General features: G+C 36.4%; 1 protein-coding gene across 2 annotated transcripts in view; it reads right to left on the reverse strand.

Moving 5' to 3' along the window:
• The window catches only part of LOC129309384 (uncharacterized), a 29,903-nt gene extending 13,433 nt beyond the window's left edge, over positions 1–16,470 (reverse strand). The window contains exons 1-13 of one of the 2 annotated variants that reach the window (XM_054950948.1): positions 16,179–16,470; positions 15,440–15,623; positions 13,097–15,310; positions 12,095–12,170; positions 11,497–11,619; positions 9,547–9,802; positions 8,956–9,441; positions 8,664–8,849; positions 8,256–8,543; positions 6,247–6,861; positions 870–1,266; positions 638–765; positions 52–222 (exon numbers count right to left, since the gene is read on the reverse strand). In XM_054950948.1, coding sequence (XP_054806923.1) covers positions 52–222; positions 638–765; positions 870–1,266; positions 6,247–6,861; positions 8,256–8,543; positions 8,664–8,849; positions 8,956–9,441; positions 9,547–9,802; positions 11,497–11,619; positions 12,095–12,170; positions 13,097–15,310; positions 15,440–15,614 — 5,115 coding nt within the window. In that variant the 5' untranslated portion in view covers positions 15,615–15,623; positions 16,179–16,470. The remainder of the gene's footprint in view (positions 1–51; positions 223–637; positions 766–869; positions 1,267–6,246; positions 6,862–8,255; positions 8,544–8,663; positions 8,850–8,955; positions 9,442–9,546; positions 9,803–11,496; positions 11,620–12,094; positions 12,171–13,096; positions 15,311–15,439; positions 15,624–16,178) is intronic. The other variant, XM_054950949.1, reaches the window with a different exon arrangement.
• Positions 16,471–16,686: the final 216 nt, after the last annotated feature.

Raw genomic sequence — 16,686 nt, forward strand, 5'->3', positions numbered from 1 at the left:
CCTAATTAGAAATAAAACATAAAGAACAAGGAATCAAATTAATTTCCATACCTCAAATACAGAATTATATAGTTCTTCTTCAATGTGTCTTTGGATAGTTGCTTCCCAGGAGATAGCACTTATCTCAGTATGCACATCACCATTTATAAATAAATCAATGTCTCTATTTAGCACAGTCTCCCCAGGGGGAAATCCTGAAAATGATTGGCATCCCATAGGACCCTGTAACATCATGAAAATTACATGAGTTGGAATGCGTACATGTATCACATAGAAAGCTTGTTCATCAGTGCTATCACGTATATGCTGAGCATCCAGAAATAGCATGCAAACTAGATAAGAGCAGAGTGCTCAAATTTCACATGCTGAGCCAAAATAAAGTGAGCATAAATATGTAACTAACGGTATGAGCATGTAACTGCACGTATTTAAATATATGCATAAAGACACTCAAATAAACAAACAGAAATAGATAATGAGAGATCAGCAATGAAGCTGTCATAACATGAAATCTTGATCACACAGTATCGTTGAAAGAACCCACAGGTTGCTTTGAATTAAATTAAGGGAAAAAAAAAAACTCAGAAAAGATAGCATATGAGGAATACGGCTGTTCAAGGAGGGACACAAAGCATACCTGGACATAAAGTTGTATCAATCTTCGCACGGCCTTAGGAAACCAGCACGGAAGCATCTGCAGAAGTGAAGTATCACGTCCAGTAGAGAAGAAAATTTCATCACGCCAACTTAGATAGTTTGATAAAGCTACAAAGCCAGATTGCAAATTAAGTTATTCATTAGAAAAAAAAAATATGATGCAGAAAGGTTAGTTTAAGTAGTCCAACCAATAATCAAGGCTAATTGCTAACCCATCGTTGCTCTAGGGACCAAAGAACTCATTGTGTCTTCTCCAAGACATGCTCCTATTAGGGTGCGCCCCAATGTCGGAAACCGCTGAAGAGTTGGCTTAAGATTCTCCAAAGTGCACTGGGCAGAGGAATTACTATGCCTACTTACACTACCACTATTCAAGCAACTTTGAATTGGAACAGCAGCATGCATCAGGGTTGCCAGAGCTGCCATTTCTCCCCCTCCTTCAGCAATGTCATCAACAGTACGAATTATTTCATCTAGCTCCAGAACACTGAGGTCACTTCTAGGAACTGAATGACGTGACATTATTTCACGAGCATTGGCAAGTGAGGCCTCATATTCATGTCCCTTAACTCTAGACAAGAGTAGCCATCTTGCCCATTGACAGTCAGCCTGTCAAAATGCATTATAAAAGAAGCAAACAACAGAAATAAGCACAGGGGAAGAAACTTCATCGCAATAAACTAATCTCTGCAAAACTTAGCACCTACATACACAAATATCTAAGATTTAGTTTCAATTTATTCAATTACAATAATTCATTATGGACCTATAAACAAATATCTGAAGTTTTCATAGTTACCACCTGATGAATATCTCAGAATACATTGACAATAAAAAAATTTAATTATTTTCATTCATCAAATGAATAGCTCAGTTGTCCAAAGTGAAGGGGGAATGTGCAGATAAATAGACTGAATGGAGCAACAGAAAATAGTAGCATACAGTCCCAGCTTCAAAATAAGATTAAAAGGCAAAAAATCTGCCAACCTTCAGAAATCTAAGGAGTATCAGAATGTCACACCAACTTTGGAATTTACTGAGAGGGGATCAACCATTTAATTAAGATTACACCACATTGAAATTTTTCCAGATCACACTGTCTCCTTGTGGTAATAGTGCATAAAATAGGCATTATTATTGTATAGCATTTATGAGTAGCTATTAGGCTTTATTAGACTTTATTGTCTTTTCCCTTGTTGTATGTATGGACAGTTGTATCTCAATATTCAGATAAGAGAAAAAAATTTCTCCTCTAAAATTCCACATGGTATCAGAAAAAAATCTGAAATCACTATTAGGGTTTTCTGGTCATGGACCTGTGAGGCATTTTGTATATTACACTATGGCTGTTCTGTGCGACACATTTGAGACATTGTTGACTCTCAACGCTAGCCTAGGAGTACTTAGGATGCCTCAATTGGCGGAACCCAAGAAGCTTGTGGCAAACAGTAGCACGTGTGGGTCGCATGGGAGCATGTTATTGCTCTATTTAGGCTGCCACTTTGACATATGACTTGTCATCAATTGTTTACCACTTACACTTCATGTGCTGGGAATCTTCAAGTGAAGATTGTAGATGGTTCCTTAGCACCTGTAGTAAGAAAAGGGAGTATTCATCTCTCTCAGATTCTATGATTTTGGAATCTATACTTTATGTGCCTAACTTGATTGCAACTTACTTTCAATCAATCAATTGACCAAGCAGTCTAATAGTTTTGCTAAATTTCTCTCATCCCACTATGTGAAGTTTTACTATGATTGCAAATACTTTATGTGGATTTATCATCTAGTGTGACAATGAACAATGCAAAAGGAGTATGAGAAGTTTTACTATTTAGAGGTCACTCATGTAAGTAATCCACACTCACTAGTTGTAGGTTATTCTGTATCTACCTTAAAAGTTAATGATTTTATGTTGCAATATAAGAGGATAAGTCACCCTAAGTTTCATCACCTTCAATGATTGATTCCAAATTTATGCCCAAATCAGAATACTAGTAAAATCCAATATGAGGTGTGTGAACTTGCAAAACATCACCAAACTTCCTTTCCTAGAATTAAATATACACCTACCAAACATTTCACTACCATACACAGTGACTTGTGAGAACCATCTCGTCTTGCCAACTACACCAATACTAAGTGGTTCATCAGTTTCATAGATGACCATACTCATCTCTGTTGGGTTTATCTTTTAAAGGGCAAGTTTCAAGTTTCATCTTTGTTCTCTACCTTCTATACCATGATTAAGAACCAATTCCAATCCAATATTCAAATTCTACATATGGACAATGGCATTGAAAATTTCAATCAATCTTTGGGTTTATTTCTTCATAGACAAGGCATTACACACAAAAGCACTAGTGTTCATACCCCTCAAAAAAATGGCATAGCTGAGTCGAAAAATAGACATATTCTAAAGGTGGCTCATGTCCTCGTGTTCATTTGTAATGTTCCAAAGTATTTTTGGGGGGAAGCAAGTGTCCTTGCGACATAGCTTATAAATAGGATGTCGAGTCAAGTTTTGTCTTTTGAATAACCTCTTAAAAAATTACAGTGTATACCCTACATGCCATGTTGAGAACAATGTACTGCTATGTATTTTTGATTGTACATCTCTTGTCCACCTTCACTAAAGTCCTAAACTTGAACCTTTTGCTGTTAAATGTCCCTTTTTGGGCTACTCACCTACACAAAAGGGGTCAAGTGTTATGATCCTGTTTCTAAACGCTACTTTGTTAGTCTTAATATTACACTTCTCAAAGATACCCCATTTTATTCCAAGCCTTCAATTCAAGGGGAGAGTTTGTGTGAATTTTAGACTTGGGAGAGTGAGAAACCTAACAAAAATCCCACCTCAAACTTACCTCTATCACTTTAATCCTGTTCAACGATGCTTGATCCCAATCTTCTATCAACAGCCCATCCACTTATGCTAGGAACTGAGGAAAATAGGAAAATAGGAAAATAGCGGAGATGTAGAAGGACTATAAAGGGGAGAGTTGTTTCTTTACACTTGAAAGAAGAAATCAAAAAATAGTGAGCAATTGGTACTTGAAGCACCAAGAGAGTTAACACGAGAGGTAACTCTTGAGGTTGAAGTACCAGGTGCTTTAGAACATCCGACTATTCCTAAAGCCCTAAAGGCCAATCCATCTAATAAGCTAGATGATCCAAACAAGAAAATAAATCTACTAATCTTAGTCTACCTATTGCTCTCAACAACCAACCTCAATCTTGTACTTTGCAACCAATACAGAAGCATGTGTCCTATAAAGCTCTCTCACCTAGGTATCAAGCCTTTATCATTAATTTGGATAAAGTTAACATTCCCAACAACATTCAAGAGGCATTGGAAATACAATTATGGAAGAAATGAAAGCTTTAAAGAAGAAAGGAATATAAGAGATGGTTGAAAGGTCTAGAGGCAAGAAATTGGTTAACTGCAAATGGGCTTAACAAGTTAAACGCAAATGGTCTAGAAGCAAGAACCTTGTTAACCTAAGATATAAGGTTGATGGTGGTCTTAACAAGTTAAAGGCAAGTTTGGTAGCAAAAAAGTTTACCCGGACATATGCTCTAGACTCCAACAAAACTTTTGCACCAGTGACAAAGCTAAACACCATCAAAGTTCTACACCATGGCAGACCATATAAAATGGTCACTTCATCAACTAGATATCAAGAATGCCTTCCTTAACATAGAACCAAAAAAAGGAAGTCTACATGATTCTACCTCCAAGATTTGAGAAAGGAAAAACTGATCAAGTATGCAAGCTAAAGAAGTCTCTATATGGCTTGAAGCAATCTCCCAAGACATGGTTTGACAAGTTCTCAAAAGTTCTAAAGTCAGAGGCTACAAACAAAGATTGCCAGACAATACAATGTTTGTTAAAGTTAAGGGAGATAAGAAATGCATTCTCATTGTGTATGTTGGTGACATAGTTCTCACAAGAAATCATAGAGGAAATAATAAGAACAAAGACTACTCATGGGAAAGAATTTGAAATTAAGGATCTCGGGGGCTTGAGATACTTTTTGGGATGAAGTTTCAAGGTCAAAATGAGTCATCCATTATCCCAAAAAAAGCACATACATGATCTTTTAAAAGAAACAGGCATGTTGGGTTGGAGACATTAGGAGACTCCTACTTTGGTCCCAAAAAAGAAGGAAAATAAGCCTAAAAAGAACAGTAAGTGTAATCAAAAAAGAGAAGGAGAAAATGAGAAAGAACAGGTTGCTGATAAAGAAAGATATCTAAGACTTGTGGGAAACTGATTTATCTCTCTCATACAAGACCTGATATAGCCAGTGCAATAAGTGTAACCAACCAATACATGAGTGAGCCCAAGAAGAAGTATATGGAAGCAACTTACAGAATTTTGAGGTGCTAAAAGTTATTCTTGGTAAAGGATTATTCTTCTGGAAACAAGAACGAAGAACCATAGAGGTGTACACAAATGCAAATTGGGGAGGAACCTATCCTGATCGAAGATCAACTTCAAGTTACTGCTCCATTGTATAGGGAAACCTAGTTACCTAGAAAAAGTATAAAAAAAAAAAAAAAGAGTTGTGTTTAAAAGCAGTGCTAAATCTGAGCTAAGGGCATTGGATTAAGGGATAATGGAAGAGTTGTGGTTGAGGTAAGTCCTAAATGAGATACAAGTCAGAATGGATTCAGCTCTAACAATCTTTGGTGACAACAAGGCTGCCATCAGCATAGCCTTAACTCCTAAACAAGTCGAGGTGGATAGGCATTTCATCTAAGAAAAAGTGAAGAAGGAATCATGCATCTAACTTATTTGCCTACCAATCTTCAAGCTGCAGATGTATTAACAAAGGGGCTACTTAAGCCTCCTTTTGAGAGTTGTATTAACAAGTTAGACATGATTAACATCTATAATACAACTTGAGAGAGAGTGTGGGAATAGTGTGTAAATAGGCACTATTATTGTATAGCATTTATGAGTAGTTATTAGACTTTACTCTATTGTCTTCTACAATGTTATATATATAGACAGTTGTATCTCAGTATTCAGGTAGTATTCAGATAAGAGACATATTTTTCTCCTCTAAAATTCCACACTCCTAAATAATACCAGATCAGCACAATAACTCTTACAATTATTTCAAATCCCATGATCTAACAAATACAAACATTGCTTGCTATTCAAATTTCAATGTAATGTTAAATTTTACATATGAAGATGTGATGACCTTAAGGCGTACCAAACAATTAACAAAGGGGAAAAGGGATATTGCAGCAATTCCCAGAGCATCAAGGCATCTTAAACCAACAGGACTTGATTAAAAAAAAAAACCCCCTTTATTCTCTGTTTAAATACTTAGCGCAAAGCTTATGGTGTAAACTAAGGTTAACTCTAATTGTTGCTTCCTTGCATAACTATTGTCATGGACAAAATAAAATGTAAAAAAAAAAAATTCCCAAAAGATTCAAAAGAAGAGAACCAGCTTCAGTATATCAAAAGCTACCAGAAGAGTGATTTGGATATATAAAGACCAAGTACAAATGATCCTAATCGTAACATATTAAATAAACAACAATAAGTTTCAATGGACAGAAGCTTACTGCAGATTCCTGCATTGAACAAAGTGAATCATTATCCAGGACCAAACCATGTTGGTCAAGGTAAAGATCCAGAAGATTTGGCAAGTTATATTGTGCACAATGATGTACAATCACTTTATGCAAAGCCTGTAGTGTTCCATCTTTATCTGACGAAGTCTCCAAACAATCATCCTCCAAGGTCCTCTTATCTCTGCCAGATATGAAGCCTGAATGAGCCAAAAGAGATACTATCTCCATTGTTCCTTCCCAATATTCCTTCAGAAAGATAAATCTTTTAGCAAGCTTCTCCTGCATGAGCATCCTCAACCACACAGAACACAAATTGGGTGAAAATTTATATATTTGGACACCTGAAACTTCCATGCATACAGAATCCAATTCTTCAAGAGAGCATAAGTAACTTCCATAGTTAGAAGGCTTCATATTCAATCCTAAAGATGACGTAGGATGTAAAGCATCCAAATTGAGCTGAAGGCTCCCAGCAGATAGAACAGATGCAGGCATCAGGTCCAGTAATCTAGAGACTTCCTTCCAATTATTGCGGCAGGCATGGTATTCAAGCTCTGATTCCCATAGTAGAGAAATGTCCGAAGAAAACGATTGGCCCAATATCATCTGCAAAGAGATATATGGATGACAGAAGTGGATTACTCATACTTTTAAGGGTGGAAAAAAGACATCTGTCTTTAGAAAGAGACACAATACACTCAGTAGATATCTAATTCAACCAAAAAAATTATTTTAAGTTCAAATAACAAAAGCTTGAGCATCCACAAAGAAATCTTGTACAGATACAAGTAGGGCGCTCAAATATTAAAAAAAAAACAAATAGGGATAACAGGACTTCTGCATTAAGAAAGCATATCAAACGCTAATTTCTAAAAAGGCACAACCATGTTGCTCCCTGCACATCCAGCAGAATTTTTACATCAAAACTCATCCAGAAAAAAGCTCGTACATCATGAGACATCCTACATGAACGAACTCTTACTAGTAACACCACTTTCTTCATTTCTTTCTTTCAATAGTAAATGACAGGACTCTATGCATAAAACACACATTACACAGTGTCACTAAGTAGGAGGTAATCACCCCTTGACGTGATTAATATTAATCACAAAAATAAATAACACCAACAACTCAACACAAACCAGTGTCATAAAAACTGGATCAGCCATTAACGTGGTCAAACTGGTGACAGTTAAATTAATATATTTTAATGTTATTGAGAAGTATAATTTGATATTGTTAACTTTTGTTGTTTTAAAATCCTTGTCCTTTTTTTGCTTTTGAGATAGACATATGATCATCAAGAACTTTTGAGAGGCAGATTTCAACTAAATTAAAAAGGTTTTGATAGAAAAAAACATAAATAAATAGTTGAAAGAAGATAGATGAAAAATATACCCACATATAAAGAAAAATATTTAAGGAATCAACACAAAAAAGGGGCAATGATCAACAATTAAAAAAAAAATGAAGTATACTTGTTGGTGGTAGAGTTGCTTCTGAAGTATTTTTGAGATGCAAATTACAACTAAACTAAAAATATATTATTTGAAATATAAATATAAATAAATAGTTGGAAGAACATAGATGAAAAATATGTCCATGCTTAAAAAAACAAGTCCAAGACATTAACACAAAAAAATGACGAAGTTCAACGAAAAAGAAATAAGAAAAAGAAATGTTGCATGTAGAGGTTGGTATTTCTGCATGTCCCACATTGCATGGCGCATTGGGATAGGCTACCTTGGTTGTCTATAAAAGGGAGCGGATGGAGAAGCTTTTTACTTTGCAATATTGGGTGGCAGCTTCTCTCAGCTGCAGGCCATTCAGTTTTCCTTTTTTTTTTTTAGTTGTCTTTTTTCTTGTATTTGAGTTTTTTTTTGGCTGACCGTTCTGGTTCACTGGTTTTTGTCTTGTCCAGTACTGTGACTATTCCATACCAGACTAGGTACCGGTTGACACACAAGGGAGGAGGAAAGAAAGAGAGAGAAGCAACTTACACGATCAACAGTTTTTTGATCCCAGGCATCAAACCAGACAGCAGCAGCAGCCCAATACCCAACATGAGCATCCTCTTCATCAGCTTCCAGAGTAGAGTCAGTGTCACTCGTATTTATCCATGAATCCGACACAATTCCATCTATCACACCACACTCAATTGTAAAATTGCCAAATACATGCGAGAGGAATAATCTATTTTCTCCTGGCAAAGCAGGGTTTGATGGAACACTGGTTTCATTCAGCCGGCAATGATATGTTTTCCAGAAGCTACTGCTGGGATAGAGACTCTTCTCAGACATGTGCACAGAAAAACAAGCTTACAAGTCTTAGTTTATGAAAATTCCTCTGGCAAGATCTTAAACCGCACCATATTTGACCAGAAAATAAGACAGGTGAATTCAACATACCTCAATGAGTGACATCTCTTCTAAAATCTTCCACTCATACGGTCCTAAGTAACCATATCTTTTCATTTCCTCAGCAACCTGTGCTCGAAGAGATCTACTTACTGTGCCAAACAACAGCTGCTTGAGACAGGATTCAATGTTCTCTCCAAGTCTTTGGAGTGTTGCAACAGCAAGTTCAATTTCACCCTGTTTTATCACATGATTGTAATTTGAAGAAAGTCATTTCCTAAATCCTCTAACAAGTCATTTTTATTTTAATGTGACAAATAAGCCAGTAGGTATAGTATATTACCTTCAAAAATAATTCATAAGCAATAGCTCTGCCAATTTCACGAATTTCAGTAAAAGTATCATGAGGATCTTTGTCAGTGATCAAATCTTCTGAACGATGAAGATGCAATTGAAGAACAGCCAAAGGAAGACGACCAGAGAGAAGAGCATCTTTAACCACAGTCTTGAGGTCCAAATTATCAATCTTCCAACGAGCCATCATATCTTTCGGATTTTCCACTGGCAAAATCTTCTCTTCTGTGATTCCTTGTAAAGGAACAAAAGGAGATGCTTCACTAACTTCTTCCATGACCATATGTGACTTAAAATCCATGGGCATCAAAGCAAAATTCCCAGCATCATCACCACCTGATGCAGGTAGAGGAAAAGAACGTTCATGTTGGTTCAACAAATCCAATGTCATTGAACCTGATGGAAGAAACAAAAGTGGAGATTCCTCCTGCAACATGTCTGCACTCATCAAAGTTGATTTGTCCCCACTGTCAACCTGTTTTAGCAATAACTGTCAGTAAGGATACGAAAGACACAATCACACAAACAAGGTAAAAAAGCCAACTACTAATCTAACAAGCAGAAATGCAGGGTATCATACCAATCCTTGATTGGCGCTTTGAAATGTTGACCTAAGTCTACATTGCAGATTTCGGATTATCTCCAAGAAATGAGCCATCTCATGAAGTTTTCGATTAAAATCCACTTCAGTCCGTAGATTATATGGTTCAATTGGGGGAAGACAAAGTAATCCAGTCTGGTTAAACCCCTCCATCATGAATGAATCTCTCTTATGTTGCAGCAACCCATATTTACGCAGCATCTTGGTTGCAAAGCAAGAAGCCAATGCAAGCAGCCTAAAGATGTTAACCACAAAAATATTTTATAATAATCCAGAGTCTAACAGGGAAAAAAAATGATTAAGCATGCTATCCATAGCTTTGTCAGAAGGAATGATTTTTCTTCTCTCCCTTTCATGATTATTGCTGCAGACATAAGAAAATGGAACAAGGGATCCAAAGGAAAATTAAAAAACCATTTACACGGTAGAGTAAATAGCAAGCTGATATAATCTCTTTGCCAAAGATCATAAATGTTGTAAAAAATTACTGATATAGAAGTTTTCATTTCCTGTTTTGACATGCATGAGTTAAATAGCTGGGAACATGAGTATACAGTCGACACCAGTTACAATCATATCATCAACCAACTGCATCAATTTATAAATATCTGGAATTGAAAAAACATATGCTAGAGATGATTATCATTAAAGTTCATTTAACAAATGAACACAAACTACACAATACAACAATAACAACAACAGTCTTATCCCACTAGATGGGGTCGGCTACATGAATTGCACAATGATATTATACTCTATCATCAACCAAGCTCTTATAAATATTGTCAACCAAGAGATCTCGTTCAACAAACTATACAATATCATTCATAAAAAAAGAGCATGTTTGCCTTAAAAATTGAAAACAACCAATGTTCAAGCAGGGCATATATGATCCAATGACACTCACATGGAATATTTACATATAGAACCAATAATAAAATTAAAATTGACATGTAAAAATTCCCATTTTGAAGTCAAATAAAAGTAATCAAGGGCCATTTTAAGGGACTCACTTAACAATACTAGAAATATACACAAAAGTTCGCTTGGTTAACCATTGGATGGAATATTTTAAGATTTTCTGACTTCAGTATGCTCATCCACACCAGCATAAAAACAAAGTCACCTGATCTAACTTCATTAAAAAAAACAAAAGAAACAAGAAGTCACCTGATCTAACCTCTTTTTTTTTTTGTGACAAACCATCTGATATCTGATCCTACCAACTAATCTGAATTTAACCCAAGTCAATCCCCGATTGGGGGGTCCACCATTGTAGTTTCTTCCATCAAGATTCGAACTTGAGACATTTTTGGAGTGTTGAAAAAACAGTTTTTAAGTACTCAATTGTAATAAAACATCAGCCATTTTGATGTTATATGTGTTTTTAAGGAATTTGAAGTAGTTCATTTTCATGAACAAAAAGAATAAATGAATAGACCCACAAAGAACTATTGCTGCCATAAATGGACAATCAGGAGCATTATTCATTCAATTTACATCTGGTTATCTACTGTTGTTACTGATCATTGTAGCACATTAATTGTAATAGTTCTTCCCAATGTAGATTCCAAAATAAGAACAACTATCTACTAAATTCTTGTACTGAAAAGTACGCTGTGGAAAAATTTCTATGTGCTTCAAAAGAAAAATATTAGTATGGCTAGCCAAATAAGCAATCCAGAAGCTAAATCTTAGTAGTACAAGCCTCTTCTACAAAAGAAAAGTATGATCGAAGCAAATATTTTGAGCATTCAAACCAAATATCACTTTCCCCTTTATGTGTGTGTAAGCACACATGTTTGTGGATGCATGCATGAGTGTGGCATAATTTTTCCCCAAGTGGTGGATATCATGTTTCTCATTTTCCTTCAAAAGGCTCCAGAACTCAAAATACAACAAAGAGACAGAATTAAAGAGTATATCTACCTCGAAGCAGCAGAAGTTTCACTATCATTCCCACTTTTGTTAAGCATAAGATGGACAGCAGCAAAAAGCAATCTCACAATACCTTCATCTGCGATATTGACATCCACAAGCATTTCCAAAGATCTGTTAAACAATAAAACTGGAAAGTGAATTACATTAGATAATATTTGCCATAAAACCTAAATACTACTTAAAAAAAACCTTAACGTAATCCATCGCATCTAAAACTAGCAATTAACCAATGTAATCCATCTCATATAAGACAATTGCAACTCTGCACAAATCTTCGAGAATCAATATACACAACAAACAAACAAAACACCCTGCTTCCATCAATGTATAATAATCTTGAATAACATCAACACAACTATTCAGTATTAGAAGATAAGTCTTGCGATGAGGATGGTGTTTCCTTTAAGTAATGACAAAATATTAAGTAGATATATCTCCTCGTAAGGATACAAAACAACCTTCTTTAGGGAATATACCATGAGTAGCACCCCTCAAACGTCAGCACAAGATTCATTCAACTAAAAGACTGCCATTTCATTAAGCATGGAATATAAATCAAGCGTGCAATAGCCAAATTTGAGCTTACCTCTCTATTTCATCAAATGTCAAGTAGTCCAATGCTATTTGTAATTGACGGATGCGAGCAATTTTTATGTCCCATCCTGACCAAAGCAATAAGTAAATCAAGTTTGCAACTCAAATATGATCTTAAGAAATCCAAAAGTAACATGGTAATCATTCCATTCCACATCAAGAAGAATCGCAAGACTTCACAACTAAATGGAAAGCCTATGCATAACTCCATCATGAAGACAATATAAAGTAAACAACTAAAAGCAGCGATTGAGAAAAATGGAATAGCAATGGTCCAGGTGAGAATGCCGACAAAAATTATGCATGTCACATCCCACTAATTCACCTGGCTCTATGAGTTCCTAACACACCAAAAATCAAGTTGAGAGATTGATAAAAGCTTTAGGCAGGAAAAAAAAAGGTAGCAAACCACAGCTGCCAAAAAGGGAAAATTTTGGAGCCATTGAGAAAGATGTTTTCCCATACAAAGGGAATTTGCTAGTGATAAAGAAATAACTAAGATTAAAATCAAACAATAAGGCAGCAATACCTCCCCCAGCTCCCAAAACACACACATCCCAACTTTGCAGCAACTAGCAGGATATATTGATATTTGGCATGGTTGGCATGAGAAAACAACTCTAATTTCAAGAATACTCCAATGTTCATAGATCTTCCAGGGGATAGGACTGCTTTTATCACCTTTATGTTCATCAAGGGAGATAATTTATCACGTGCAAAAAGAGGGATAAATAATTCTATTTTACTGAAGGACTCGTTCCTTTTTCCTGTAAATAACAGTCATTTTTGGGCTTTTCTTAGGGTGTATTTCTCATCCTCCTCATTACTATATATCTATTAAAGGAACGCCTGTTTAATAATACATTATCAAAAACATGGAAACAGGTTAAATGAACTGTTATATCCCATAATAAGCAAATGATTCTATAAAAATTATAATGTGAAATTGCACAATGGTAGCTTTTAAATGATATTGCATCTTGGTAACACTCACCATTTTCCAAACACAATCGATCTGCCTCTTCAGTGCTTTCATACAGAAGAACCCTGTCCAAAATTTCAATTTTCCAAGGACAACACCTAACTACTGCTTCATTCATTTCCACATTGCCTTTTACTTTACATGAAATCATTGTATTCTTATTTGACTGGTGATAACCAATGAATTCAATGGGAAGGGAATTTGACGACAATGAAAGCGATGGGAGATACACAGATAGACCATCTTCTCTAACAATATAAAAACAGCCTTGGAATGCACAACCAAGTGCTTCTCCAATAGTTATCTCTTCCATTCCATTGAGCTGGTACAAATCATATCCACTATTTAAGCAGTTGTCATCATAAATAGCTGATTTCACTAGCAGATTAAAATGAACAAGCCGAGAAGATTTTCCATTCTTCACATTCTGCTTTTTAGTTAGAAAAGTAATTCCCAAAGGAGAAAAACAAATAGAATAATCTTCACTGGATCTGAAATTAGGAAGGAAGATCTTTCTCATAATATGTGACTCCACTTCAGAAGCACAATGTTTGCGATTATCAGATACTTTAGAAACAGCAGAAAAGCCACTTGAATATGAATCATATAAGTCCCCCATTCCTTGAAAGGTGGAGTCACCAATGTTTTGAAGCACATTACCAACAGCTTTATTGGCATGACAATGGCTTGAGAAATTAGAGTTTTTCATTTGGTGACCTATATCGGAACCACAGACTCCCCAATTAAGCAAAATTCCCAGTCCAGATTGCTGACCATATGGAAGCAACGTCTCATATGAAGAATTCGTTTTTGGCATATAATCACCTATGCATATCACATAGATCACACCATTTACATCAACCACAGCTAAAAGGGAGGTATGTGAAGCAACAACTAACCTTTTGAATGATCTTCTAGATGGATCACTATGCAGAACGGATAATTTAACCTTAACATCACATACTTGCTTAACTTCTACATCACTTGTTAAGGGAAACTTTTCTACCCCTCGCAAGTCAGAATGAGGATGAAGCCCACAAGCCTGTGCAACATTAAAATGTGTCACAAACTCACCTGACATTGCATCATAAAGACCAATCAAGCCAGAAGAGTTAAGACAAACAAGCAAATTGTCAGAAAACTGGAAATCTGTCCACTCCATGGCCAGGTCTATGTTTATTCTTTCATCAAGCTTCACCAATGAAACCCAATGGATGCCCCTACTGTCAAGCCTGGCAACAAGAAGTAAATTTCTGCACTTCTCTCTTTCATTTGCATCACCAGTATTGACAGACATGGAATCTGTTGGCGTTAAAAAAAATCCGACCAAGTGATATGATGCACTGGAGAATACATTCAGGCATTTGTAGCACCTGTTTATCTTGACACCAAAGAAACTGGACAAAACAACAGATGCAGTATCTGCTCCACACAAATGCAAGCTTTGATGGTCAGACTTATCTTCTAATGAATTCTCTGTATTTTGGGCATGCTTTTCATTATAACAAAAGTCCTGAGGTTGATTGAAATCAAATATGTTGAAGGAAATCACTTCCGCAGAGGAAGGAAATTCTTTACTCTCAGGGAACCTAGTCCAGGCTGTACCATCACATACAGTAGTTTTAACTCCAATGAAGAATGATTTCAGCCATTTTTTAGCAGTAGAGCCCCGATCATCATCCCTGACAATTTCACAATGATTATGAGGCATTTCACCATCTCTACCAGTCCCATCTACATCCTGAGCTCGAGAGAATTCATGACCAAGGCTGCAAGACTCATCCACTTTCATGTTTTGAGTCAATAAACATAAAGGCCCCCATTCAACCCATCTGCCTTGCCCAAAGTGGTCCTCTAATGCAGCCTGAACCATGCCTCCTAATTTATTCAGTTTAGAAAATGCATGGACTGTCACCCCACATCTTCCAGACACAAATAAAAGTTCTCTAAATGAAGCATCACTGTGTTGATCATAGCTTTCCCCACACAGACCCCAGGCAAATGAGTTCACATCACTAATAAAAGGGTGACTATCAGATCTTGAACATTCAGTTTCAGCAGGAACACAGTCAAACTGAATTTCTGATCCTGATGTACAAGGCATATCATTCACAAAACCTGATCTACTAGGTCTTGTTGACTCCCGTAAGAAATTAGTTGATAAACCTGAACTGTGATTACTATGATGATCATGGCTGCTTTTTGAATCACTGCCATCTGAGTCCCCTGAAGAGAACAAAATATAAGCACATATCAGAGCAGATTATTATAACAGATTTAAGAAATATGCATGGACACCAATATCCAGACGTTTATATTTGGCCGAACTATAATTATGAGGAGAGCCATAATCACCTGTAATCAGAGGAAGCAAAAGAGCTTCATGCTGATATGAAAGCAAAAGCAGTATCTGTCTTGTAGGAGAAAGAAATGCTTCACGAAATTCTGAAAGGTTGAGTTGGGCTTCGGAGGACCCCCATTTGTGCAACTGAAGTATAGCAGGATCCTGTCTGCCCATGGACAACTCCATTCCGCTCGTCTGAGTCAACCAGAGCGCATATTCAGTTATAAGAAGAGCAACCATGACGAAACTGATTCAGAAATTCTAACATTGTTCGCATTATTGAGCAAAGTCGATTCCTTAAACACTAAGACCACGCAGAAGAGCAGCAGAATAAGAATTAAAAAAAAAAAAACCATCAGTAAGAGTACAGAATAAGAAAGTGCCAATTAACATCTTTCGCATATGCAGCGAAAGTGTATAGAAACTAGGCATCAGTCCATAAGCGATAAGGAGTCACTGTTACTCTCTGTGACACAGCGATAACAACTACAGGCTAAGCCTGTTGTCCTTTCATTTCCTCCATTTTACGACGAACAAATAAAATAATCACCAGTTCAACAGAGTATAACAAAATATCACGAACAAAACTAATCAAGATTCAACAATTGCGGAATCATCCAGGAGTTCACGTGATCACAAGAAAGCATACCAAAACTAAAATAAAAACAGAACTGAGGAGCATCGCAATCACTCAACATAAACAAATAATAACAAAGAATTGCTGCGTTCAGTGAAATTCGATTTTAAAACCTGAAGCACGCGGATATTCAACAGATTAGCATCATCGTGTCTTCAAAATAGCGCGGGCTTTTCTTTCCCGCTCTTATTTCTCAATTTACACAGTCCCCAAGTCTCCTAGTTGGAGCGTGGGGCTTTCCGGCGAGGCCGAGAGTAATTTCACGGAGGGAAACCGGAGGTCGAGGTTCGGAGAGATTGAAGGAGAGCTAATTGCAATTGCAGCAAACACGCAGAAGGGGCTTAATGGTCAATTAATTAATTCTCTTCTCTGTCTTCATTGTTTGTTCTAGCTCCCGCAATTGTTTTCCCCCTTACTTTTTTGGGGCTAATGTCGCTTTCAAACAATTCCTTGAAGACGCTTCTCGCAGCTCCAGTTAACGCTCTATTCAAGTTGTTGCACTGCGTTTTTTTTTTTTTTTTTTGGGTGGAGAATGGCATGCACTCGTGTCAAAGAAATGAGCATCTAAAATTTAATATATTTGAAAGTCATTCTGCACACCCATGCAAATATATATATATA

The sequence above is a fragment of the Prosopis cineraria genome, unplaced genomic scaffold (genome assembly GCF_029017545.1).
Source record: "Prosopis cineraria cultivar Desert tree isolate PC_DT_omini unplaced genomic scaffold, ASM2901754v1 PC4, whole genome shotgun sequence".
NCBI classification, from domain to species: domain Eukaryota; kingdom Viridiplantae; phylum Streptophyta; class Magnoliopsida; order Fabales; family Fabaceae; genus Prosopis; species Prosopis cineraria.